The sequence below is a fragment of the Lynx rufus genome, unplaced genomic scaffold (genome assembly GCF_022079265.1).
Source record: "Lynx rufus isolate CCGP_SWC_20201006 ecotype Redwood Valley unplaced genomic scaffold, mLynRuf1.p SCAF_7, whole genome shotgun sequence".
NCBI classification, from domain to species: domain Eukaryota; kingdom Metazoa; phylum Chordata; class Mammalia; order Carnivora; family Felidae; genus Lynx; species Lynx rufus.
Genome location: NW_025814889.1, coordinates 37,352,045 through 37,379,050, shown reverse-complemented (window position 1 = coordinate 37,379,050; position 27,006 = coordinate 37,352,045). Strand labels below are relative to the sequence as shown.

Below are 27,006 nucleotides of genomic sequence, written 5' to 3'. Positions count from 1 at the left end.
ATCCTAAAGTCCTCATCTGGGCTTTAAGTTTTTGTTCATTTGCTTGTTTTTGTGAACTACAGACAATTCTGTCTTCATCCCTATATTCCTGGCAACTCATCAGGGTTCCTTAATACAAGGGTTACCACCTGGACCTACCAAGCCATTTTCAAGACTTCCTGTGTTGCCTTTTTTCCCATTAACAAGACATAAACCTAGCTCCAAAGTCAAGGTTAGTGAAAATCTATGGTAAAGAAATTTCATGGAACTTCACTATATGGAAATGCTAATTAAATCTTTCTTCCTACTAAAACGGAGTAGAAATAGTCTTTAAAGAAGAGCTGAAAAGAATCCAGAAATTCCAAAATCCCTCTAAGTTTATTTACGTAACATTTTTGTGTTCTTTTGTATTTTCTCTCCTTGTGTATGTGACTTCCCGATTCATGGCTAATGGCTAAGATTCTGGATCTTCAATTTATTAATGTCAACTACAATGCCAAGGGTCCAAGAAATATTTGATCTAAACTGGGAGGACCCCACACAATTTTTAAAGAATCTGTCACTGTATGAAATTGCAGGTGTCTTTTTTTCGCTGGCAAGATTATTTTCCAAGTTAAGAGACAACCAGATTTCCCCCCTCCTCCTTCCCACCAATCTTCCATACCAACACATATATACACAGTCACATACTTCATATTTGAGGCCAATTTCATCGAAAGCAGAATCTTAACATTTCCAGGAATGCCCACATGATCTGGTAACCTTGGCAATGAGTAAAAAACGCTACTTACTTCTCTGAAGTAAGCTGCAGTTTGAACTAGTTGTAAGCATGAGGCCAAAATAAAGTATTTCCTCATTTTCCCTGCTATGGTTTGCTGCAAGGATCGAAGTGCTCAAGAATCAAAGGTGGGGAAATGGCTGTAGATCATTGCTGGATTCTTGCTGAAGGCAGGACAGGTGAAATCTTCAGGGATCACTTCTTCCACTTCACACTTTCTGAAAACAGTATTCTCAGTAATAGGCTAATCACACCAGTGATCAAATTACTTGAGGCCAGTATTTGATTTTATAGAGAGCAACTGCAGTATCAGAAACAGCTTTGACCCCAGGTGAAAAGCTCTCATGCACCTGCCAGTTTTCCTCAGGATCATCAATACTCAATGCCAACATTTACCTTTACTTGGTTACCATTTACAGTTGACACCAATGTAAATGAGAGAGTAGGGGGGAACCTGAGCACACACACACAAATTTTTTTATTTTTTAGATGTAATGCAAATAACCATATCTAATATTCTTTTAGAAAACAAAAGAAATGGAAAACATGCTCAAAAAACAAGAAAACAAGTTATACTTTTCATAAGGCACCACCAAAATCCTTGGTAAATCAGAGTCCGTATTATATTTAAGTGTCTCACTAACAAGTAAATAAATATGTAAGAGAATAATCAATAGAGGGTCTTGAGGTTTACAAAAGACATTCCTGTTTAGACATCTTGGAGTATTGCAAAAGTAAGAATAAGCTGGATACATCTACACCCGTCACATCCTTTCCCAGTGCACATCAGCCATTGCATAGTGGTGAGTGGATTATGATCCAGGCCAAGAGAAGACTGCAATTCCAAAATAGATTTACATCCAATTGTTTCCTTCTCATGCTGTAAATATCATTCGGCACATCCATATCCAAAGAAGTAATGATATGCTTTAATTTAAAAAGGGGGGGGGCAGGAGTTTCAAAAGGTGAAAGACAAATCAATTGCCTGCTTTTTAAAATTTATACTTAACAGACCTACTGCAAAAGCAACTTTCTACACACATATGAAGCTAGTTCCGTATGTAAACCTTTATTGAACCTGGTTATATGTGGGACTTTAACAGCTTAATTTTCCACAATTTACAATTTTTAAATCCCACTCCAAATTGTCACTTTCTCCTTTAAAAAAGATATAGTCTCATCCTTTGAAAGAAAGGCTTTCTCAGTTTTTCCTTTCATCCTACTTTAAGTTCTGGCTCATATTCATACAAATGTACTACAGAATTAAAATACTGACAAGCAGGGAGTTTCTTTTACGTGCACTCAACTGCATCCAGAATGTTAAAATTAAGAAAAACAAATAAACACACATTTCTTGGACACCAAAGACAAAAGCAGAGAAGAACAGAAGTGAAGCACAGGTAAAAACTGTTCTAATCTTACAGGTCTGCTAGCTTTGCTAGGATTTTGATTATTAAAGTACATAGTAGACAATCACAGATTTAATGCTTATCTTTTCAATTATTCAAAGTATGACATACAGTAATTTGTAATTTTATTGAGGCACAAATTTGAATCATGCAGTGCAAAGGTGGTCTGCAGCAACTTAGGAAGGGAGTGTAACATCTAACTCTCAACATGGCTTTGTTGCAATAACTATCAGGAACTAAAATAGACATTTGTGGGAAAAAAATGTCCCCTCTTCTGCCAATAAGAAAGCTAACTACTACTAATGCTATAGTTGCATTTGTAAACTTGGGAATTTGCATAGTTCCACTGACCTACCCCTTTGAGAATATTAAAGACTTATGTAGCATTTTTTAAATTTTTCTTTCTATAACCTTCCCCAACATAGTTACAATGAAGATAGTAAGAAGTATCTTTGAGAGAACTATCACAGAATTAGTTAAAACACCAATGGTGAAAATTTGCAACTCTGAAAAGTAAAGGAACATTTTAAATCAAATTTTAATATAAAATGTTACAACAATGAAGAATGGAGTAAGTTGTAAATAGGTAATTTCCTCTAACTGAAAACAATATTTTATATTAGAACACCAGCATGTCTTTAAATAGATGAATCTTAGCTCATTAATTCCAAAATTATAGACTTGTATATGTTCGTTTTTCTCTCTCTCTTTTTTAAACTAATGTCTCTCATCTGTTCTTCTCAGCCTTTGGTCAAGAGTCAGACCAAATCCTCTGTGACTTTCAAATAAATACAGAAAATCCCACCAAATCAACTGAATGATATATTTAAGTTTCAAAACAGAAGATAAACAGGGGGCTACTCATAGTTGAAGACTGTCTTGCATTTTTCTCTCAGATCTCCAGCTGGTAAATACTCTATTAAGGACATAAATTATTTCCTCAACAGCCACCTGCATCCACCCACCATACTCCAAGAAGCAGAGCACCAACTTAACTATCTTTCTCAGCATCCTCATGCCCTTCCACTGATGGCTGAGTAAAGTTAATGGGTGAGTAGGAAGAAAAGATAAACTATTTTTAAATGTTTTCCACCAAGGCAGCCATCACTTAAAACGGCATTCAATTTTTAACCCAAAAGTATTTGAAGATCTTTGCAGAGAAGACGAAAGGCAAAAAATATTGTGCTTTCTTTTATAACATCAACCAGATAAAATTCTTAGGTAATAATATCTTTATAGACTGGCAAAATTAAAATTTATGAAATTGGTTAAAAGTTACCTTGTAATATCCCTTGAAATCTTAAATCATATACACACTTGAGATCATGCAGAGTGACGCTTATGACCCTTGTAACAGGTCAAAACACTAAAAATGTTATGCAATATTAAGGGAAGACTAAAAATTAGGTAGTTTGAACCACAGAGAAAGCATTTACAGAAACTGGGTTTTACAGGAAAAGTTTTTTTTTTTGTTTTGTTTTGTTTTGTTTTTTTTTTTTAGCAAGATGCCTTTTGAGTTAAATCTCATACCCACTCAAACTGTAACTGGACAGTACATTTCACTTCTAGTTACTAGAAGACATTTCTTTAAAAGAGACTGCGGCAAAAAGGGAAAAGGAGATTATAAGCTGTTCTCTAGGCCCACCCTGCTCCCCCCTTTTAAAAAGAAAACTGATAAATTAAGCCAAACCACAGATTTTTAAACAAAATAAAGGGACACAGCATAGTGAAGACAAAACACTATTTTTAGTTTTTTGGGGTTCTTTGTCCTTTAAAAAAAATTAGTCCCCTTCTAATAAAAGTTTCCATACAGCTTACCTAACACCTTAACAATAGAGAACACAACAGGAGGGAAGAGGGCACAGCACCATAGTTTCAAACATTCACATACAAAAACAAAACAAACCAGCCATCACAGAAATAGTAAGACCAAGTTTCCCAATAGACAGGGACAAGTTCCAACAACACAAAGGAAATACAATGATCTATGAACAAAAACAAGATGGAAGATGTGGTCAGGCTAGGATGGAGAAGGAAGTGCTAACTCCTTGTACTACAAGGAAGGAATGGGGTTTCTTTATTAAAAAGCAAAAAGAGAAAGCAAGCCCCCAAATGGATTTTTGATGCTGAAAACTCTGTCATATGCTGCTGGTAACAGTAAATATATATATTTATATATCCATATATGTATATTAAAAAAGGAAAAATAATCTATTTATAGAACAGTCAGTAGTCAGAGACATTTAGAAAAAAGTAAAAACAAGTCCTTTTTTCTTTTTTTAAAAATGGATTTACTAAAACAACTTTATCACCCGGAGGTGCTACAACCCCATATCCTCTGATGAAGCCAGGGTGTTATTCAACAGCATCTGCTGTGGGCCAGTATCAGAAATTGCCAGTGTTGGAAACAGCAGACATCGGGGTCAGGGCTGCAAGGCAAAAAGCTGTTATTTGCTGGTCTTGCTCATGGCCATGCCTGAAGCCTGGTGGTCTGGTATACTTGTAAATGAAGGTTTCCCCGAAAAGCATGCATCACTGGGTCTCAGTAAAACATTCTGACTTGTCTTCTTTTCTTTTGCAGGAGCCTGGATCCATGTACCTGCTCGTCTCTAAAATGCAGACCCAAGACAGCAAGACTTCTCAAAGCCAAAAAAAAAAAAAGGCTCCTTGCCTTGAAATAAGAAAAGCTCTTCTTCCCAGAATCCAATCTAGTCAGACTTCTGAACTAGATGACATACTCCTCCTTAGGAAGATAAGGTGATCTGCCTCTCATTTGGGGTTTTCTTCTTGGTACAAACACACACAAGTAGCTGGGGTCTAGACTGTGCTACTATCCCATGACTACTAACAGGAGTAACTTTGGCCCTGTTGCTCCCATGGCTATATCCGTAGGGCATTACATGCCAGGTAACAGTGGAAGGAGAGTGGTACTCTCACTCCTGTCCAACTGTCCTAAGGAGAGCCAAGTAGTCAGCACCTCCAGACAGTACTGCCTCTAGGTTGTAAACCTCTAACTAGTATCAACTGGCCATAAGCCACATCCTACATGCCCTGCTAACATACCAATGTATTAATGCCAACCAGCCACTCTAGAGCTCAATCAAATGTCTGGCTGTAAAGTAACATACCGTACTCAGAGGAGACATAAACTGAAATACTGGCTGCTGTACCAAAGACAACCTCTGCATAGATGTGTTGAAGAGAATGTAGGTCACACAGTCCATGCAAAGAGGAAGTCCGCTAAGAGGACTTTCTCTGAAGGCCATTTATCTTTGGAAGCAACATTCTGAGTGGATCTAAACCACTCTACTTGATGACTAAGGTCTCAATGTGGTCCATTTCCCCCCATGTCCCAAACTAACCCAGCAACTGCTAACTGGTCTCCTTAAGATCCTCCATTGGTAGTTTGTAGCTCATTATGAAGGAAGGAGGTGGTGCTTGACCTGGGCTATCTGGCCCTTGCTTCTTTGCACAGTTTATACAGATGTAATCTTCATTTTCAGCCATTTCTGGAGATACACCCACACAAACTTGATGAAACCACTCATCACAGCCACCATCACATTGTACCCAGTCTACCTGTAGGAGACAAGATTGAGGAATGTTTAGGTTACATAAACATTAAGCCTAGAAAAAAAAAAGCAAACCAAAGAGCTTTCTTGGCTTAAATGATAGCAAATAACTGGGATGTCCAGAGACAGACAATGACTTTTTATGGGGTTACTTTTTAAAGAAAGAAGCTGGGAAGTTAATATCCCCAAATTATATTTTACCACAGTATGTCCACAAAATTAGGCCTCTTAGGTACTCCATTACCTCATAAATACCCAGGGATCCTTTTGAGGCAGAAACATGTTTGAGAAAAACTTGACAAAAAAGGAACTTCTAATAGAGCAGCCAAGTAGTTTTAGCTAATATTAACAATTTCTAGACGCTAAGACAATGCAATTATCAATCAAGAAAGGAAGAGTACAACAATGTGAAGGCAATCCTGTGTATTAGCTTTATTTCAAAGAGATAAGCCAAAGTACTAAGAGCATTAAATACCTTTTTAGAAAAGCAGTCACATAGGCCACTTTTAAAACTAATATTTTTTATTCTTCTCTTCTTCCGTTACAAATACAACTCCCTATAAAAAGTTAGCAAATATCAGAGGTCAAATCTTACAAATTAACCAATTAAAACAGTCAAAGTCACAGGTCAATAGATCACTCTGGGGTTTAAAATTCAAGTCTGTATAACTGATAGGTCAGTGGCAGATGCCAGGCAAACTTTGACCCTTCAGAGGATATTGTAATCATAGAAGGCTAGAAAGAGACTGTAGTTTGGTGACTTTATTAAGCCTTGGGCCTGGAGTTAACAATAAGATGATTTGGGTTTTTGTATCTGGAGGGTGAATGTGGTAGTTTTTATAACTGATGTCATGGCAGATGAGAACCTTTAAGATTAAAAGAGCTACTCTTCCTCTCCCCAGTACAAAGTGGATCATCTCACTGGCAACTTACAAAGCCACTTACAATGAGCTTTGCCAGTTTTCAGAGCAAAGTAAGGAGTATGAAGGGATCAAAGAGGTACCTCAGTGAAGTTTATGAGAAAAGAACAGAGGAGGAAGGTTTGGGCTAGGTAAATGAGTTTCAGGGAAAGTGAGTAGTTTCTAAATTAGTTTCCGAGTACTCAAAGAGTTATCAAAATGATGATGCTCATGTTAGTGGTTTTAGGGTTGTAATAAAGCATGGGAAAAATCACTTGTCAAAAGAATCTTTCTGCTTCCATTGTTCCTATTCTAGAGTTCTAGTTATTAGGAGACAGTGCTGTGTACAGTAAAGATTACTGAATTCAGTCACAAGTTCTGAATTCTGATGTGTACAATTTGAGGCAAAGAATTTAATCTCAGTAAGGCTCAATTTCCTCATCTGTAAAATGGAGATAATATTCTGTTTACAGGATTATTTAGAGGATTAAATGAAATAATGCATGGCAAAACAGCTAGCTCACCGTGTGGCATCTTTCAAGATCACAATTTCATGCCTCTACTCATTATACTATCTTACACAAGATCCATTTTGCACTTTGAAATAACTGCCTGTAGCACTGCTTCTCAAAAACGTGTAGACCACTTACATAGAATTGCCTGTTGTGTTCATTAAAAGTACGGCTGAGACCCATCCCAAACCCAAACCTACAGACTCAGAATATCTTGGGGGTACAAACCAGAGCTTAGATTTTCAGTCAGATTCTAGGTAACCTTTATATTTTCTAAATTTGATCATTCCTAGTACTTTGTGATACTGCTTGCTGGTAAATTCAGAGCAATTTAACAATTCCTTCCTAAAACAAATTCTGTTTTTGTTCTGTAATTATTTATGTAATATTTAGTTTCTGAAGTCAGTGCAGTAAAGAAAATTGAACTGTTCCTATTGCAGCAAACTACTATATGAAAGACAAAAGAGGGAGATAAATGACTTCTTTGCAACAAACTAAACATATAGGTACTATAGCAATGAAGATTTACAAAGTGCTAATGTGATGGTAAGTAACTTGGGGTTAAGTGTTTTGGCTATTTGGCACTGGTAATGAGAACTGGGAAGATGATCTGTGTTTCTTTGGGCTGCCCAAATTGGAGATATTACCCTGTTTATGATGCCACCCTGAACCAGTAGATAACTCTAGTCCTACTTTCAACCTTCTTAATCTAGTCCAGTCCCCATTCATGCTAACCCATAGGATAAGAAAGTTCCCAATTTATCAATATATCCTGCCAAGAAAAAGTGGCCCTATCTTTTTAAAAATCTAATTCTGCACTGCATTCCAGGTTTCCCCAAATTAAATCTATCAGTCTCAAGTAAGGATGAGAACACATTCTCTTTTGTGATTTTGGCTAGAGGTCCACTCCTAGAGCCTAGCTCTCCCACCATTCCAAAACAGTATAAAACTTTTTTTTTGAGACATTTATCAGTACAAAGATTGTATCTCAGCCTACAGGTTATATATCAATTTACCCTAATAATCTAGCAGGGAAAAAACAATCCTTCCCTTACCAGTATCTTTTTGTCATGTTCATGTACTAATAACAATCCAATTCCAGTGCTACTTCTGTTTGAAAAGGCCCATAGGGTCATAAAGCAAACCAAAGTTTGGAATTTCAACTGAATTAACTGAAGATTTGACACAGGGGCAAAAGATTGTGTACTAGGCTGAAAACTCAAGAACACAGAACTTGGTTATCTGCACATTAGGCTCTAATAGTCACTTCCCCTTTCATTGGTTTTAAGAGATTTACTTATCAAATCACAAAAATAATTTAAAAAACTTCACAGCTGTGAGTTGTTCAAATATTAACTGATAAAAGATTTGAAAGTATAGTACAAATACATTACCAGTTGGATTGGGGGAAATTTTTAAAGAGAAATACATTAAATACAGGAAATAATGTTAATTTAGTATTTCCTGTGTTGCTATACGGTTTCATATTTACACTTAAAAATATTTACCATATTTCATTTTGTTCACTTCACGGGGCATTATTACTGCACTGGGAAAAAAGAAAGCCTGGTGATTTAGTGATAGTCTTAGCTTAGTTACCCGACCAAGCTTTTGTTATTTTGGCATTCAATCTCTACTGCACCAAGGTTCCCTGCAAAAACCAGATTCGAAAATTAAAACAATTCACTTAATGAAGTACAAGAGAACAATGTTCAGAATCCTTGTGTATATTTTTTTGATGCTCTTAACATTAAGTGGCCAGCTCTCTTAGCCCAAGATTGATGTGTTTCCCAAGATAGGAATTTCAACGCTAAAACTGGAAAGTCCAGGCAAACTGGGACAGTTCGTTACCCAATCTCCACATCACCACTTGTTGAGGGTAATCCAACCTTTGATTATCTGTGCTTTTAAAAAGAGATATGAACTAATAATGGAAATGCAAATACTTTGGCTGAGATAGCACCCTATGAAAATCTTTTAGTACATCAGAGTGGCTGACAAAGAGTAAAAGTGAGACATAAGTTTATCAACTTCATCTCTATTTAACCATCCAAAACTTATGGAAATAGTAATGGGTAAGGAAAAGGCCCACAGGAAAAAGGTAAAAAAAGGTAAGGGAAAAAAGTCTATTTTCATAAGATGATTAAATATTTATTCTAATACAGAAAAAAAAGGTTACTTAAATGTTAGCTTAAAGAATGTGCTCCTTTTCAAGTTAACTTCTTTTACTTTTGGTATCAGGAAGACTGAATGAAAAGTGGCAGACTTCAGGGAGAAGATTCCGAACCTTAAAACTAATTTTTTGAAAATAGTTATTTTTTTTCATTATTTTTAAAATTAATTACACCTTGAAATTAATTTGATAATGGTGGAAAAGAGACTTTTTTTTAAACCCTTTCCCATTATTCTGGTAATATTTTTCTTTTCTCTTTCTAAAACATCTTGAAATTGAGGCTAGGTATGTTTAGGTAGCCCTTCAAAGTTTTCTCAATCTGCACATTGTGGGGGAAAAGTAATAGTAATTATTGGTTAGAAATATGGTAAATGTACATTTACCTAAATATGAACGAACCCTAGAAGTTATTTTTTGCTTCGTGATATTTAAAGAACACAGACTTCTCTAAAAACATTCTTCTTTTTTAACCATCATTTTATGCCATGCATTAATTTGGTTTTCTTAGAAAAATACTATACTTCAAATGGAGAAAGTTGTAAAATTCTTTACAAAGCAGTTGAAGAAATACACCTCTTATTTAGTAAAACTAGTTTCAAGAACAAACTTGGAGAACCATAAATATTGCAAAACAGCAATGATGAGCAAAATGTTTACAATCTGAAATAATTTCTGTTTAAAATTAAACACATTAGGGGCACCTGGGTGGTTCAGTCAGTTAAGCATCTGACTTTGGCTCAGTTCATGAGTTAGAGCCCTGCAATTGGGCCCAGTGCTGATGCCTCAGAGCCTGAAGCCTGCTTCAGATTCTGTGTCTCCCTCTCTCTCTACCCCTCCCTTGCTTGTGCTCTCTCTCTCTCTCAAAAATAAACATATAAGAAATTTTATTAAAAAATTTATTTAAAAAGTTAAAAAAAACACACTATAAAAATGCAACATTTAGGGGTGCCTGGGTGACCCAGTCAGTTATGTGTCCAACTTTGGCTCAGGTCATGATCTCCCTGTTCATGAGTTCGAGCCCTACATCGGGCTCTCTGCTGTCAACACAAAGCCTGCTTTGGATCCTCTGTCTCCCTCTCTCTCGGGCCGTACTTCCCCGCCCCCACCCCTCTCTCAAAAAAAAAAAAAAAAAATTAAAAAAAATTACAACATTTACTGTTTCTTTTATGTAAACTAATGACAGGTTAAGACACATCTTCCTCACCTTTGTATGTGTTTTAACAGTTTGAAATAGACATTTTCTCTGAATGTGCAGCTAAATCTCCCTCAGTTCTATTAAGACAACTTTCCAGATTAAAAAAAAAAAAATACCTTTAACATTAGGAGCAAATCTCAGAGCTCACTTAAAAATAACCATTACATCTTAACATTTATACTGCATTTTGGTTAACAAGTGTTTTCATATAAATGATCTCCTCTTAATTCTCATAACCCTGAGAGTAAGCAGGGCATGTGTTAAATTATTTAACAATTTTATAGCAGATGATAAAAAAAACTGCTTGTAACGTTTATATGCTACAGGAAGATAATGGATGACCTGAGCCATATTTACGATGCTTAGCAGAAGAGGGGAAAGATTATTAGGTGGAAAGGTGAAAAAACAGAAAGCAAAAAGTTTGTGATGGATATAAACATTGTAGGAATGATGATAGGAAAGCTTAAAAAAGAAACACCATCTTGCTGCCAGTCCTGAAACTGCCATAAAATTAGTTTAAAAAAGGGAGAAGGTTCTGCCAACATGAGCTGCCAATAGTTCTTCAGTACCCAAAGAAAAAGTTAACCTTTCATCAGCTTAATAAACAAATTCGGATGAGAAGAAATTCAAAATGAAAGAAAAATAATATACACACATATATAATGTAACTACTAAAATGTTTTAAAATGTTCATAAAATAGAAACATTTATATAATAAAGATACAAAAGTGAACAGGTTTTATGACATAATATAAAATAAGCCATATAGGAAAAAAGACTAGAAGGAAACACAGTAAAATATTTGTAGATATTGTCCTTGGAAGGTTAGACTATGGGATATGTGTCTTACCATATATATATATTCATTTTCTAAAAATGAGTGGAAAACATTTAATAAGTGTAATTTAAATATAAGTGTCATTCAGTTTTGGAATGTGCTTTTGTACTTACATCTTAATTATTGGTGGGGTGGGGGATATTAGTGGAGAAAACCTGGTCTGGGAGCCAGGAAACCACGGTTCTACGTTTGGCTTTGCACTAATTAGCTCTATGACTTTGGTCACATCATTTATCTTCACTGAGTCCTGGTTTCATCATTTGTAAAATGAAGAGCCTGGACAAGGTGACCTCTTCAAGCTCTAACAAGAATCTGACTGAGGAGGGAAGTAAGGGAATAATGGTGCAGTTATATTCTCTGTTCATATATTCAAATTGAAGAGGTATTACAATTTTAAGTACCAAGTGGTATAATAAACATTATCAAATAAAAACTATGAATTTACTAATAATCTTGATGGGAACCATAACAGATGCCTCCAGTCATTGAATGAACTGGGATTTTTCATAAAGTCCATCCATCTTACTCAGAAGTTCGTAACATCAATATTACTTAAAGAATGGCCATCACATAATTAATATACTGAAACTTTTAAAATAATACCTTTAAAGATCTTAATTATTTCTTCACAAGGTATTTGAAAAACTCTTACTCCATTTAGAAGAATGCACACAGGCCTGAGTGTTGGTAAGACACAGACCAAACGGGAAGATTTAACCCCTTAGTTTAGGTCTTTAGAACAAATCTTAATGCAGTTTTCCAGAGCTCTTAAAATACTGGCCCAGAATGTTTTCAGGCCACTGTGACTAATCGACAGGGTATTTAGTTCTCTGAGTCACCCTACAGGGAAGGCAAAAGACTATACCAAAACTGCTATGCCAGCTGCACATGAAATGCACTGCTACCCAGGGTTATCACATAGCTTCTCTCTGCTCTCGTCTCTTTATGTTCACTAAGTACCTGATTTTTAAAGCACAATATCTCTTCTATTAAGCACACTGACCTAACAGCCTCATAATTCACAACAGTTTATAGAAACTGTAGAAAACATATTAAGTTGGAAGCCCAAATTCTAGAATCAAAACCAGATTCTCATTTCATCAAACTTCTGTCTGGAGACTGCTGCTCCTTGTCCTCTCTCCCACGTGACCGTATAGTTAAGAGCTCACCTTGTCCTTGCAGGGCCTCTGGCAGTTCTGTGCTGCACACACAGCATTTTCGTCATCGGACTCTTCCGCTCCTGACCAGTCGTACTTTGAGGGGATGTCCAGCACTTTTTTCTCTCTCTTCTTCTCAGTAGTCTCTTTCACAAGGTCAACTTTGGCTGCAGCAGCCTTCTCCTTCTTCTTCTTTCTCTCTTCCTCTTTTGCCAGTTTCTTGGCCAGTTTATTCAGCTCCTTTGATTTTTCTGCACTTAGTTTTAATTTCTTCTTTTTAGGTTTATCCATTTTCTTTAACTCCTTGGACTTCTGTTTTCCTTCTCCAAAAAGCTGTTCTACTTTTTCTAGCTTCCGTTTCCGTTTCTTCTCTGAAGAGTCTTTTCCTTTTATTTTTAATGGCTTCTCTTCCATGCTGTCATCCTTCATCAATATAAAATTAGAAACAATTTTAAAGCAAGACATTTATTTTATTTTAAATAATAATCTTTCTTACTATTTTTTCATTCATTTTAAGTAGGCTCCACTTCTGGCACGAAGCCCAACGTGGAGCTTGAAATCACAACCCTAAGATCAAGACATCAGCTGAGATCAAGAGTAGGACACTTAACTGACTGAGCCACCCAGGTACCTCTAAAGCAAGACATTTATAAAGTTTTATTCTCTTATATGAAGTATCTTGAGTAGACAACCTTAACAAAAACAAAAACAACAGAAACAGAAAATAGAACAGAGGTTACCGGGAGCTGAGGAGAGAGGGAAATGGTATTTATTGTTTAATGTGTACAGAAGTTCTGTTTGGGATGATTATGGAAATTGACAGTGGCAACAGTTGCAGAACACTGTAAATGCAATTAACACAACTGAACTGTATACTTAGAAGGATTAAAATGGTAAATTTTATGTTGTGTACATTATATATAATAAATGTTCTAAAGATATTTAAAAGACATTTTAAGAAAGCAAATATAGGGGCACCTGGGTGGCTCAGTCAGTTAAGCGTCTGACTTCAGCTCAGGTCATGATCTCACAGTTTGTGAGTTCGAGCCCCGCGTCAGGCTCTGTGCTGACAGCTCAAAGCCTGGAACCTGCTTCGGATTGTGTCTCCCTCTGCCCCTCCCCCTTTCACGCTCTGTCTCTGTCTCTCAAAAATAAATAAATGTTAAAAAAGAAAAAGAAAAAAAAAAGAAAGAAAGAAAGAAAGCACCTGGGTGGCTCAGTCGGTTAAGCTTCCAACTTCAGCTCAGGTCATGATTTTATGGGTTCATGAGTTTGAGCTCCACATCAGGCTCTCTGCTGTCAGCGCAGAGCCCACTTCAGATACTCTGTTCACCTGCCTCTCTCTCTGTCCCTCCCCCACTTGCACAAACACATGCACATACTCTCTCTCAAAAATAAACATTAAAAAACGAGAAATCAAATGTTAATATTCAATGAAAATAATGGCAAGCCTATATAAAACATCTGACTTTAGATTACTAGGGAAAAAAGATCGTTGTTAGCATATATTAGTATAGTGTGTAGTACCTCTGTTTAACTGAGATAAAACATACACATAAAGCTAAAAGCACTAAATGTACACTGAATTATGTAACAAGTTTTTTGGTCTTCATTTACTACTACTACAGTTCTTTACTAACTCACAATTAATAAATTCCTGAAGGCCAAGAAGTTATCAAAATGGTTGGCAAAACATAAAACTATATCCATGATCTCATTACAAAAGATACGTAGTAACTTTGGCAAGGGCTAGAACAAAAAACTCTTATTTTTTTTTCAATTTTCTAATATTTTTCTGATTTCTATTATATGCCAATGTAATAAACATTAAAAATTTTAACAGTAAAAGTATGTCTAGCAACAGGAAGTACAAGGAGGAGGTAAAGAAAGAAATACTGAAAAACATTAAGCTTGATAGTTACTTAAGAAACACCACTTGAGAACTCATTTTGTGACATATCTGAAACTGGAAAATCTTTGACAGGAACCTAAGAAACCGCAGAATGCAGAACACTGCATTATAAACGTCTGAAGTCTATCACATCTTGCACTATAAATTTACCCTCTCAATACTTTGTGTTTCCTTATGTGTAAAATAAAGAGGATCAGATGAGATAATGGATGAGAAGTAAACCCTTTGTATTTTGGAAAACACTATCTAAATGAGACTACCTTTGATCTGAATTCCAAACCAAAAACTATCATATGCCATGTATATCTGTATCAATTGTCAGTGACATCGTACCATTCCATTACATGGAAATAAGTAATGGAAAAGAATAATGAAAAGAATATTAAAAGTCCAGTGCCAGAGCTGGAATCCAGGTCTCTTTGTTTTTACTAAATGTGTGATCTAAGCAAGTTTCTACCTCTCTGACCCTTAATTTCTTCATGTGTAGAATGGGCTCGATACTTGCCCATCTATCCTTTCCTCTCCCCTTCAGGATTATGGTGAGGATCAAATGAGATCACAGATAGAAAAACATCATATAAACTGCAACCTGCTATGAGGTATTAATATATGAACATGGACTCTCTTGCCTACCCCAGTCTGCTTCTATTTAACCTTTCCCTTTTATTCTCCCCTCCTCCCCTATTTAACCCTTCCCGTGCTTCTTTTTTCAACCACTATATTTTCTTCTGCCTTCTCTTTTGGGCCTTTCAACAGTGGGAGTCTGGGATAAGGAAGTTGTTCCTTCCTTAGAAGAACTGGTAGTTTTCAGTGCCCTCTTTTCTTTTTAGCAGAAATGGTGTTTACTTCCCCCCCCCCACAGATATTATATAAAATCTTAATAAAGAAAACCAAAAAGCAGAACTACTTTTGGCTTAATGGAAAAAAAGTAGGATAGCCACAGTACTACCCACTCAGCCATCCCCATCCTGGCATTTGTGGTACCTCCAAAGAACCAAGGCATTCTAAAAATGTTAAAGCCACGGTTTAAGCTTTAAATTCTTGCCTCCATGATATGCAGGAATCTGTCTTCAGAGGGTGGGTGTGTGGCCTGCAAAATCCGCCAAATGTGTTGAGTCTCATCCAGAGATACTTCTAGGAGATCCCCAACCATCATAAGTTCTTCCAGCTGGGCTTTAGCGCCGGGTGACAACTCTAACACTGGAGGTTCCAAACTCCGGGGCACCAAAGGGCTCTTCCGAGGTTGTTTCCTGGGGGTACTAGAACCTTTCCAATAAAACAAAAGACAAAGCAAAAAAATGAAAACTATCAACAAACTGTAATGTTTCCAAAGTAAATATTTAGGGGAATGGTTCCTCCTCCTCTAATACTTTAGACATCTGAATTCACTGCATCCATATTAAAGTTAGAATAAAATCTTCAAAAAATACAAAACAAAAAAGATCTCGAATTCTAATGCCCACTCTCAAAAATTAGCTAAGAATAAAAATCTGGATCCTTACTGATTCTTTACTCTGTGACTGAAGTGGAAAGGGAATGTGAAAGAATCTCTTAATCCATTCTCTCTCTGTTTTAGAGGGGACCAAAAGATTAGTAAGCACATGAGCTGCCCTATATAAATAAGGTGCTATCCTCCTAATAAACCAACGATAATATGCTGTTCCATAAAATCCTAAACGAAGAAACACCCTTTACTTCCCAGACGTGTGACCTAATGATATATTTTCAATGGGGGAAAGGAAAGTGGACATACAAGAGCAATTATCTACCAAAGAAAGGAAGAACTTTCTAACAAAGCTTTCCAAAACAAGAATGAATACTCTTAAAAAGCAACAAGTTCCTCAACAACTGGTAATGAACAAATAGAGGCCTATTAGAGATTTTATATTAATGAAAGATGGAACTAGAGAGCCTCTAAAGTTCTTCTTATTAGGACTCAATAATTCAGTGCAAGTTTTTTCAGGTTACCACCTAGTAACATAAAATGCAAACAGGGCGTAGCTTTTCCTAACCAAAATTGCATTTTCAGGTTTTACTAGCATTTCATGGCTAGGATATACATTTAAGAGAGATTCACAGTCTTGATTAATACAATTTTTTTTCTCATTGGTTTCAGGCCTATCTTCTCCACATTGCTTTAAAGGTAATACCTTGAGAACAACTCTTAGAAGCAGAAGAATAAGCATGTTCTGCACAGAACGAAGGTGCTGTCCACATGTGAGTGACCACCTCTTCAGACTTAATGGGAATTTCTTCATCACAAAAAAGATTGGGTTCTAGACTACTGGAGGACTTCACACTGGCTGTGTCCTGAGGAAGAAACAAAGAGGGGTATTCAGAATTAGAACCACTTAACTTACCCTGTGACAAAGATCTAAATGCAGGCTTTGTAATATACTAAAAATACAATTGTAAAATTAGATACATAGTATTAAATAGGACAGAAAATGCCCACTGGGAGGAAAAACAGTAATGATTACAGTTTCAAGCCAAAAGGGAATGAGTAAAGCTCAAAAATAATCCACAGAGATAATAAACCTCAAGAAAATTACTATTAGGGGAGCCTGGGTGGCTCAATCAGGTAAGTATCCAACTTCGGCTCAGGTCATGATCTCACAGTTCATGGGTTCAATCCCACGTTGGGCCCTGTGCTGACAGCTCAGAGCCTGGAGCCTGCTTCGAATTCTGTTTCTCCCTCTCTCTCTGCCCCTCCCCTGCTCGTGCTCCATGTCTCTCTCTCAAACATAAAAAAAAAAAAAAAAAAAAAAAAAAAAAAAAAAAAAGGTACTATTAAATAATCTACCTTCTACAGTCTACAAGTCATAAAAACTCCTATACCAAGTTAGACAATCTTGACACTTAAAATGGACTTAGGAGGGGAAGAAAGGTTTAGACATGTGTCTTAAGGACACAAATCATTTAATCCAGGAGGCACCTGGGTGGCTCAGTCAGGGGTCCAACTTGATTTTGGCTCAGGCCATGATCTCATGGTTTGTGGGATCGAGCCTCACATTGACTTATAGCATGGAGCCTGCTTGGGATTCTCTCTCTTGCTCTCTCTCTCTGCCCCTCCCCTGCTGGTGATCACTCACGTACTCTCTCTCTCTCTCTCTCAAAATAAATAAATAAACTTAAAAAAACATTTAATCCTCTCTAAAGGTTTTCAAACCTAGAAGCTTATCAATTGCTCTTACAACAAAAAGCCTCACTGACAACATTCAAATTATATACTTCTGACAGCTCTAGTTGGTTCTCAGATTCCCCTGTAGTTTGTTTCCAGAAGCTCATGTGTACAGCTTTAATGAACAATCAGGAAGACAGAAATCACAGGTATTTCAGTAAGGATAATTTAATAAAGTGAACTGGTTAGATGTATATTAAAGGCTGAAAAGGCAAAATGGAAACACCAAGCTAACACCAAGAGAGAGTTGCCAACCCTACAGCTTGAGGTAACAAAGCTCAGAGAAGGAGCCCTGTGGAGTTGGGATCCATACCTCTGAGAAGGAAGTGCTGGCCAGTTAGTTCTGCTATCTCTAATGGAACATGATGTGGTTGGTTTCAGGGATGTGAAAAAAAACAACCACAAATTGGAACCAGTTCCCGATGCCAGAGTAAAAAAAGAAGGGGAAAAAAAGCATGCAATTCAGATGACACAAATGGAGGCTAAAACAGGGGAAAGATCATGTCCCTTCTTACTGTCCAGGCCTTTTAATATTCTCTAATGTCCTCTTATTGGCAGAAGGAAGGCAGTAGGCAGAAAACAAATGTGTAGAGCAGGAGTTGGTTGGCATATTGCAACCCAGTTGGCAGCTCACTTTTTGTATGGAGTAAGAACTAAGAATAGTCTATATTTTTAAAGAGTTGTGGGGGGAAAAAAAGAATATGCAATAAAGACCACATGTGGCTTACAAAGCCTAAAATATTTACTAAGCTTTATGTGTGTTATTTATCTAGTTGTATATCAATGTGTGTTAATATATACACATTACAGAAAAAGTTTAGCAACCCCTAGTGTAGAGTCCCATCCCCAGCATCACAAAGCAGAGTACAGAAGAGTGAGTTAGGAGATGAGAGACCAAAAGGGTGCCTGGGGGGCTCAGTCTGTTAAGCATCCGACTCTTGATTTCAACTCAGGTCATGATCTCATAGGTTCGTGGGTTCGAGCTCCACACTGGGCTCTGTGCTGACAGTGCAGACCCTGCTTGGGATTCTCTCTCTTCCTCTCTCTCTGCCCCTCCTTCTCTCTCTCAAAATAAATAAATAAATTTAAAAACAAAAAGGAGATGAGAGACCACAGCTTAAAGACTAGCACAACACCTGCCTGATTCTCTTTGTACAGTGGACAAGAGGAAGATCATGAGACTATCCTTAATTAAATAGGACACTTAAAAGGTTTTATAAGAGAATTCTAAAAGACAAGGTCACTCACTGAGAATTTAGGAATAGCAGTTTACAGTCATCTTCCCTAGTCAAAAATTTAATTTCTAAAAACCATCAGATGAAAGAATACTTTAGTGCACCCCTGCTTTAGTTCCCAGATGCTTCTTCTCACTGACTAGAATTGTCTTTCCTGACTTTGATTCTACTCATTTCATTATAACTCATACACGGAACTTTCTGTTAAGATTTCAAAATGGAAAGGACAGTGATCAGAAAATAATGATGGAGGGGCACCTGGGTAGCTCAGTCAGTTAGGCATCTGACTTCAGCTCAGGTCATGATATTGTGGTTCATGAGTTTGAGCCCACATCAGGCTCTGTGCTGACGGCTTGGAGCCTGGAGCCTGCTTCTGATTCTGTGTCTCCCTCTCTCTCTGCCCCTCCCCCGCTCATGGTCTATCTGTGTGTGTGTCTCTCTCAAAAACTAAACACTAAAACAATGTTTTTAATTTAAAAAAAAAAGAAAAAGAAAACAATGATGGAAAATAATTATAGCTAAAAAGAGGTTTTTAAAAAAATTACTTCCCCAAGGTGATGCATGAAATGTGAATATATACAATACTGACTTAGGTAAGATAAAGACACATTGTTAGCCCTCGAACAATCACTGAAAACAAACAAAAAGAGGTGTAAGGCAAGAAGTCAATAATGGAAATGAAATGAAACATTAAATTTGTTTTTAATTAACCCAAAGAAGGCATGAAAAGTGGAACACAGGAACAAAAACAAGAGATTAATAAAAAGTCAGCAAGATGATCAACTTAAACACAATCATGTCAACAACTATGTTAAATGAAAAATGGACTAAAAAAAAAAAGAAAATAGACTAAACACTACCAATGAAAAGACAGAGATTGTAATATTACTTTAAAAACAAAACACAAAAAACAAGACTTAACTCTGTATTTTATGAATGCATATATATGTAGAATTACAGTCCAGAAAGGACCCTCTATATATATGCTATCTACAAGAGACATATTTTAAATACAAAAAAATTGAGTCTTTCCACCAAAGCTCAAGCCATCCAAGGATTAAAAAGGAGCACCTGCGTGGCTCAGTCGGTTAAGCGTCCAACTTCAGCTCAGGTTACAATCTCGCGGTTTGTGAGTTCGAGCCCTACATTGCACTCTGTGCTGACAGCTCAGAGCCTGGAGCCTGCTTTGGATTGTGTTCTCTCTCTGCCCCTTCCCCACTCACGGTCTCTCTCTCTTTCTCAAAAATAAATAGATAAACGTTAAAAAAAAAAAAGGTGGGGGCGGCTGGGTGGCTCAGTCGGTTAGGTGCCCCACTTCAGCTCAGGTCATGATCTCATGGTTTGTGGGTTCGAGCTCCACGTCGGGCTCTGTGCTGACAGCTCAAAGCCTGGAGCCTGTTTCAGATTCTGTGTCTCCCTCTCTCTCTGCCTCTCCCCTGTTCATGTGCTATCTCTGTCTCAAAAATAAATAAACATTAAAAAAATTATTTAAAAAAAAAGGGGAGAGTTAGAAAAGAGGGGCACTTGGGTGGCTCAGTCAGTTAAGCATCCAACTCTTGATTTCGCCTCAGGTCATGATCTCACAGTCATGAGATCGAGCCCATGTCGGGTTCTGTGCTGATAGCACTGAGCCTGCTTGGGATTCTCTCTACCACCTCCCATGCTTGCGTACTCTCTCTTAAAGTAAATAAACTTAAGGGGGAAAAAAAAAAGGAATTAATCTCGTGAATATGCAAAGGTTATGCCAGACACAAACACAAAAGATCCATGACAAATTTTCCTTCATTAAATATATATTTTCCTAAGTAATGATTTTCTTAAATTGCTACTCAGTGATTCAGTGGTGATTACAGGATATTACATGCAAATGAAGTAATCCAATAATGCAAAGCACAAATAAGATGCTATGATAACTAAGATAACTAAACTGATTTTAGTTTTCTTTTTTTTTTTTTTAAATTTTTTTTTTTTTAACGTTTATTTATTTTTGGGACAGAGAGAGATAGAGCATGAACGGGGGAGGGGCAGAGAGAGAGGGAGACACAGAATCGGAAGCAGGCTCCAGGCTCTGCTGAGCCATCAGCCCAGAGCCTGACGTGGGGCTCGAACTCACGGACCGCGAGATCGTGACCTGAGCTGAAGTCGGACGCTTAACCGACTGAGCCACCCAGGCGCCCCAATTTTAGTTTTCTATGTAATTACCTACTCTTCTTCCTCAACCAGTAAGAGGCTCTCCCTCAAGCAAAGATACTAAATTTAAATTATTTTAAAGATGAATTCATAGTCACAAATCACCAAGCTAATTGTAAATAAATTGGCAAATAAAATTTTAATTCCACAGGAAGTGTTTGTTCCATGAGAAAATACTCGAGTTTAATTTTTTTTTAATGCAGAGATACCTACATCAAGGTGAATGTGACCTTGAAAATTACCCCAAATCTTGCCACCTACCATTCTTCTATTTTTCTACATTGTCAAATATATCGCCAACACTATAAATTCATGATTCATATTGTAAGTCTTCCCTACCAAAGAAGAGCCCATAAGCTAACACCACTGTAGAAATTTTGCAAAGAAGACTAGTCTGTACAACCATATCAAACCACAGGTTTGATCCCTAGCCTTAAAATCATCTAATACTTTTGATGTTTTGTTTTCATAGGTTACCAATCTGCTTCCAAACAAAGTCCACCCCATTCAGCAATTCTAGAGCACTGGTTGATACTTAATGTGCTAGAAAGATAACAACCCAGTTATCAAAGGCCTCCAAGCTATGGTAAACTGGCAATTCTAGTACTAACTTCTTTGTGGCATGGGCCACATTCCCTTTCATCTGCTCCTAGTCAACCTATACAACTTCATAAGCAAAGAATGTCATTAACTTCAGAGTAACGAGGTGCTCAGAACCTTAACAAGCTAATTCAAGTTTCAACTTTGCTCGTCTTTAATTCCCAAAACTAAAAATTCTCTCATTAAAATGTCCCCAAGATGCATTTTTATCTTGAGAAAAATATTTTCCAACAGATCATTTATAAGCATCTATGATGGATAGTTTTAATTTTATATCCTATGATTTTTTTTTTAATTTTCTTTTAATGTTTTTATTTATTTTTGAGAGAGAGAGAGACAGAGAGAAACAGAGCATGAGCAGAGGAGGGTCAAAGAGTGGGAGACACAGAACCCAAAGCAGGATCCAGGCTCCGAGCTGTCAGCACAGAGCCCGCCACGGGGCTTGAACTCACAAGCTGTGAGCTGAAGTCAGATGCTTAACCGACTGAGCCACCTAGGTGCCCCTATCCTATGACTTTAAAGTTGATGATATTAATGCTCTAAGAATGAAGTGACCTACCTGATTTACACACTGAAAGGACAAACAAAAGATAGCTATGGCGTAGGGGGAAAAAAGGCACCCTCACCTTTTCACACATCAGAGTATGAACTCCCTGGTTACAGACATAAATTCTAAACAGTTCAACAAGGCTAATACAAAACAGATCAATGGGTTAACTGTAACCTGGCAGAGTTTCTGCCTAGATCATGATGTTATTACTTGGTAAAAGACAAAGGACTTGGGCCTGACACAAAATAGTAAAAATCCAACACAAAACAAACTTGCCAAAACCAGTGTGGTGTCATTATCAAAATAATCACACTGAGGGCAAATAATTTATTCTAGCTGCAGCTGTGACTCTGCAAATCTGAACCATGGGCCCAAGTATAACTCATCTTTAAATAGGACATTTTGGGGCGCCTGGGTGGCTTGGTCGGTTAAGCGTCTGACTTCGGCTCAGGTCATGATCTCACAGTCTGTGAGTTCGAGCCCCGTGTCAGGCTCTGTCCTGACAGCTCAGAGCCTGGAGCCTGTTTCAGATTCTGTGTCTCCCTCTCTCTCTGCTCCTCCCCTGTTCATGCTCTGTCTCTGTCTCAAAAATAAATAAACATCAGGGGCGCCTGGGTGGCTCAGTTGGTTAAGCGTCCGACTTCGGCTCAGGTCATGATCTCACGGTTCCTGAATTCAAGCCCCGCGTCAGGCTCTGTGCTGATGCCTCAGAGCCTGGAGCCTGTTCCAGATTCTGTGTCTCCCTCTCTCTCTGACCCTCCCCCGTTCATGCTCTGTCTCTCTGTCTCAAAAATAAATAAACGTTAAAAAAAAATTAAAAAAAAAATAGGACATTTTATCTAGCATCACCAGATGAGAGATCAGAGCAAAAAGACTCAAAGCACAGTTAGAATGGGATTCTTAAAACATACCTACACAGACTTTAACAACCCAAAGGGAACGAAATACTGAAATAAACCATAAAAGCTTTTAGTAATCTATATGTATAATGTTTCTAGTCCTTCTAAGCCATAAGGAGTTATAAGGTGAGGAAAATACAGATCTTTCAAAAATTCCATCCTTAAAAAAAAAAAAAACTGTTTCCAAAAATAGAAAGAAGAAAGAGAAAGGGAAAGAAAGAAAAAGAAAAGAGAAAAGAGAAAGAAAATTATTTCATCAACCTATATTTTTGAGGGCTTTGAAAAAATGGTAACACTATAAATCCAGTATAAATAGATGACTACTTTCTCTTCCACTTTCAGTGGAAACATCAGTGTTCAACAACTTTTTTTAATAAGCCCAGTGATCGGGTATGCACTCAGAGAGCCTGTCCATTAGTTACCTTCATGTCATAGCCATAGGTCTCCCGAATGTCTTCATCAGAATCTGTTTCTTCATCATCATAGTCCATTGTTTGTCGAGGAGAAGAAGATACACTGCTCACCACCCGGTTAAAAGCAGACTGCTGGAAACTAGGTAGGTGTCCCTAAACAACAAAAAATTCCAAGATGAACAGAGCAACATACTAAATAAACATTGGTAATTAATATGCACCAAAATGTAGGGCTCCTGGGTGGTTTAGTTGGTTAAGTGTCTCTTAGTTCCAGCCTCAGGTCATGATCTCACAGTTTGTGGGACTGAGCCCTGCATCAGGCTCCGGGCTGACAGGGCAAAATCTGCTTAGGATTCTCTATCTCCTCTCTACCCATCCCCTGCTTGCTCACTCTCTCTCTCAAAATAAATAAACGTTAATGGGGCGCCTGGGTAGGCCAGTTGGTTAAGAATCCGACTTCAGCTCAGATCATGATCTCATGATTTCTGAATTGAAGCCCTGCACCAGGTTCCATAGTGACAGCTCAGAGCCTAGAACCTGCTTCAGATTCTGTGTCTCTCTCCCTGCCCCTCCCCTGGCTCACCTCTCTCTCTCTCTCTCTCAAAAATAAACATCTAAAAAATAATAAATTAAAAATAAAATAAAAAATTAAAAAATATCAACAAAATGTAATGAACTTGCTAAGTGGTCAATAAAGTTCAACAGTTAGTACAGATTAAATTATTTGGTTATGATGCCAAGGTCCATCTCAATGATATTTCCAGGTACTAGTTCACTAAAATTACCTAGATATATATCTGAAGAAAATTCTACAGTTATATATAGAAAGGTGTTATTGATAACATGGCTACTGGCAACTTACTGTTATTTTCCTCATCAGCCAGTAACATATATTTGATTTACTATTTATACAGTGACAAATATAATCCCATGAAATAAAAAAAGAAAGTAAATCCTAAACTTGCCTGTAAGTCTGGATTGGCAGCTGCTTTCTGGAGTTCTGCACTGATGATCTTTTCGGTTTTTTCTCGAGCTGCCTGTTCCACCATACGCTGGCTCAACACGGACAGTTTGGCTAGGGCAGAGGACAGTTCATCTGTGGCTAGAGCCTGCCGTGCTCTATCTTGCCAACTCATAGCACGTTCTGTCAAACACTGCAGGGCCTCTCCTTCTGGCAAACGTACAGGTAACTTCTGAAGGGATACCAGGAGTGACAGAATAGTCTCTAGCCTTGGCCTTCGAGACCGCATACAAAGAGGGCAAAGGAATTTTACTTCTTTAGCCTGCCAGCTAGATCCTTTTTTTTGGGAACCTGATTTAGGAAGGGGAACACAGCTGTTATGGAACCAGTCTTTGCAGAGCTCACACTGTAGCATAAACCCACTGGCTGTCTTGCGACAAATACAAAATTTTACTTCTTCTATGCGGTCCACCATTGTCATCTTGGCTAGGTTGGCTGCTCTGAGGGAATGCATGGCTTCGATCTCTTTTTGCTCCCGTTCTTTGAAAACCGCCACCTGTATACAACGAACATTTAATTAAAAGGAGTCATGGCAAAATACTCCAAAAATGACAAATCCTCAAAGCTGAGGGATCATCTCCACATTGTGCCCTCATTGTAACAAACCACTGTCCTTTAAAAAAAAAAAAAAATCAGTTGTCAATCATTTCCCATAATTTGGGTACATTCTTCATTTGTGAAACGAGCAGAGTGCTACCATATTTGACAGTGTATATCAGTAGAGTACTTTGAATTTTTCTATAGGGTGCAATAGGAAAGATAATATGCCCTGGAGTCAGGCAACGTGGGCATGAAGCCTGGCTCTTGGACATCTAGACTAATGATCTGGGCACAACTTTTATGAATCTCAGTTTTCTGAAAAATGAGAATACCAACCAATCTTGTTTTGTTGTTTTGAGGATTAAGTAAGATAATACATGAAAGTGCCTAATTTGGTATCTTGCACAAGGTAAGCAGTCAATAAATATTCCTTCCCTGGGGGATTTCTATACAAATCAACTTTTCTTTCTTTCTAAACAGCTTCTCCAACTAATGTAGAAGTAGAATAACAAAGCGTGATGACCAATTATAACAAGATTTTATGTAACTCACTTTTAAAAAGTAAGTAAAAGCAAACAAAATTTAATTATCATGAACACTGTCAGTACATTTTCTTTTTTAAACTATGGTAGTTTTGAAACAATTCTTTTTTTTTTAATTTTTTTTTTTTAACGTTTATTTATTTTTGAGACAGAGAGAGACACAGCATGAACGGGGGAGGGGCAGAGAGAGAGGGAGACACAGAATCGGAAACAGGCTCCAGGCTCTGAGCCATCAGCCCAGAGCCTGACGCGGGGCTCGAACTCGCGGACCGCAAGATCGTGACCTGAGCTGAAGTCGGACGCTTAACCGACTGAGCCACCCAGGCGCCCCGAAACAATTCTGAAATAATTTCCAGTCCTATCAATCTGGCAGGACGGACTTGTTAGGCAGATTTGCTAATAAATCATTTCCACTGGCCTCAAACCAAGATCATTTGTAGGCAGAAACAGCCATATCAAGTGACTTAATGTATGTAATTCCCTGCTGTTACATATTGCCCAAACTCATTTTTTATTTCTCTTTACAACCTCAGGCTCCTAGTCATCTTCACACTTTCCTCCTCCTCTCCAAAAATATCTATCATTCTTGGGGTGTCTGGGTGGCTCAGTAGGTTAAGCATCTGACTTCGGAGCAGGTCATGATCTCACAGTTCTTGAGTTTGAGCCCTGCTTCAGGTAAGCTCGAGCCCTACTTCGGGTGAGCACAAGCCCCACTTTGAGTGAGCCCCACTTCTCTCTCCCTCTCCCTCTCTCTTTCTTTCGACCCCTTGTGGGATTCTCTCTCTCTCCTTCTCTCTCTGCTCTTCCCTCACTTGTACCCCCCTCTCAAAAAACAAAAACAAAAACACCCATCATTCTAATTAGCTACAAATATTTTCAGCACTCACTATACTATGAATGCTACAAAGAGAAGGGAGATATTTTAAATAGTAGCTGGAATCATTAAATGGATAAAGGGACACCTGGGTGGCACAGTCTGTTAAGCGTCTGATGCTTAATCTCCGCTCAAGTCATGATCTCACTGTTTGTGGGTTCAAGCCCCACATCGGGCCCTGCACTGATGTTGCAGAGCCTGCTTGGGATTCTGTCTCTCCTTCTCTCTGACCCTCTCCTGTTTGTGCATGTGCTCTCTCTCTCTCTCTCAAAATAAATGAACTTAAAAAAATTAAATAGATACAATTCCTTTTAAAAGCACAGTACTAAATGCTATTAAACTCTAACCCAGTAATCCTATTCCTAAGAGTCAAGTATAGGAAAATAATCTGAAAAAAGGAAAAGGCTTTACAAAGAAGTTCACTTTATATTATCCATAATAGTAAATACTTAGAACAATCAAAATATTTGATGTATCAGAGAACTGTTCAGCAAATCATGGACAATTTGAAGGAATATTAGACAACTATTAAAACAA

General features: G+C 37.6%; 1 protein-coding gene across 1 annotated transcript in view; it reads right to left on the bottom strand.

Moving 5' to 3' along the window:
* Nucleotides 1-1,215: 1,215 nt before the first annotated feature.
* Nucleotides 1,216-27,006, bottom strand: part of KDM5A (lysine demethylase 5A) — a 97,971-nt gene continuing 72,180 nt past the window's right edge. Inside the window, exons 23-28 of the mRNA XM_047066755.1 lie at nucleotides 24,458-25,009; nucleotides 23,502-23,645; nucleotides 16,575-16,734; nucleotides 15,470-15,690; nucleotides 12,525-12,935; nucleotides 1,216-5,745 (exon numbers count right to left, since the gene is read on the bottom strand). Coding sequence (XP_046922711.1) covers nucleotides 5,539-5,745; nucleotides 12,525-12,935; nucleotides 15,470-15,690; nucleotides 16,575-16,734; nucleotides 23,502-23,645; nucleotides 24,458-25,009 — 1,695 coding nt within the window. The 3' untranslated portion in view covers nucleotides 1,216-5,538. The remainder of the gene's footprint in view (nucleotides 5,746-12,524; nucleotides 12,936-15,469; nucleotides 15,691-16,574; nucleotides 16,735-23,501; nucleotides 23,646-24,457; nucleotides 25,010-27,006) is intronic.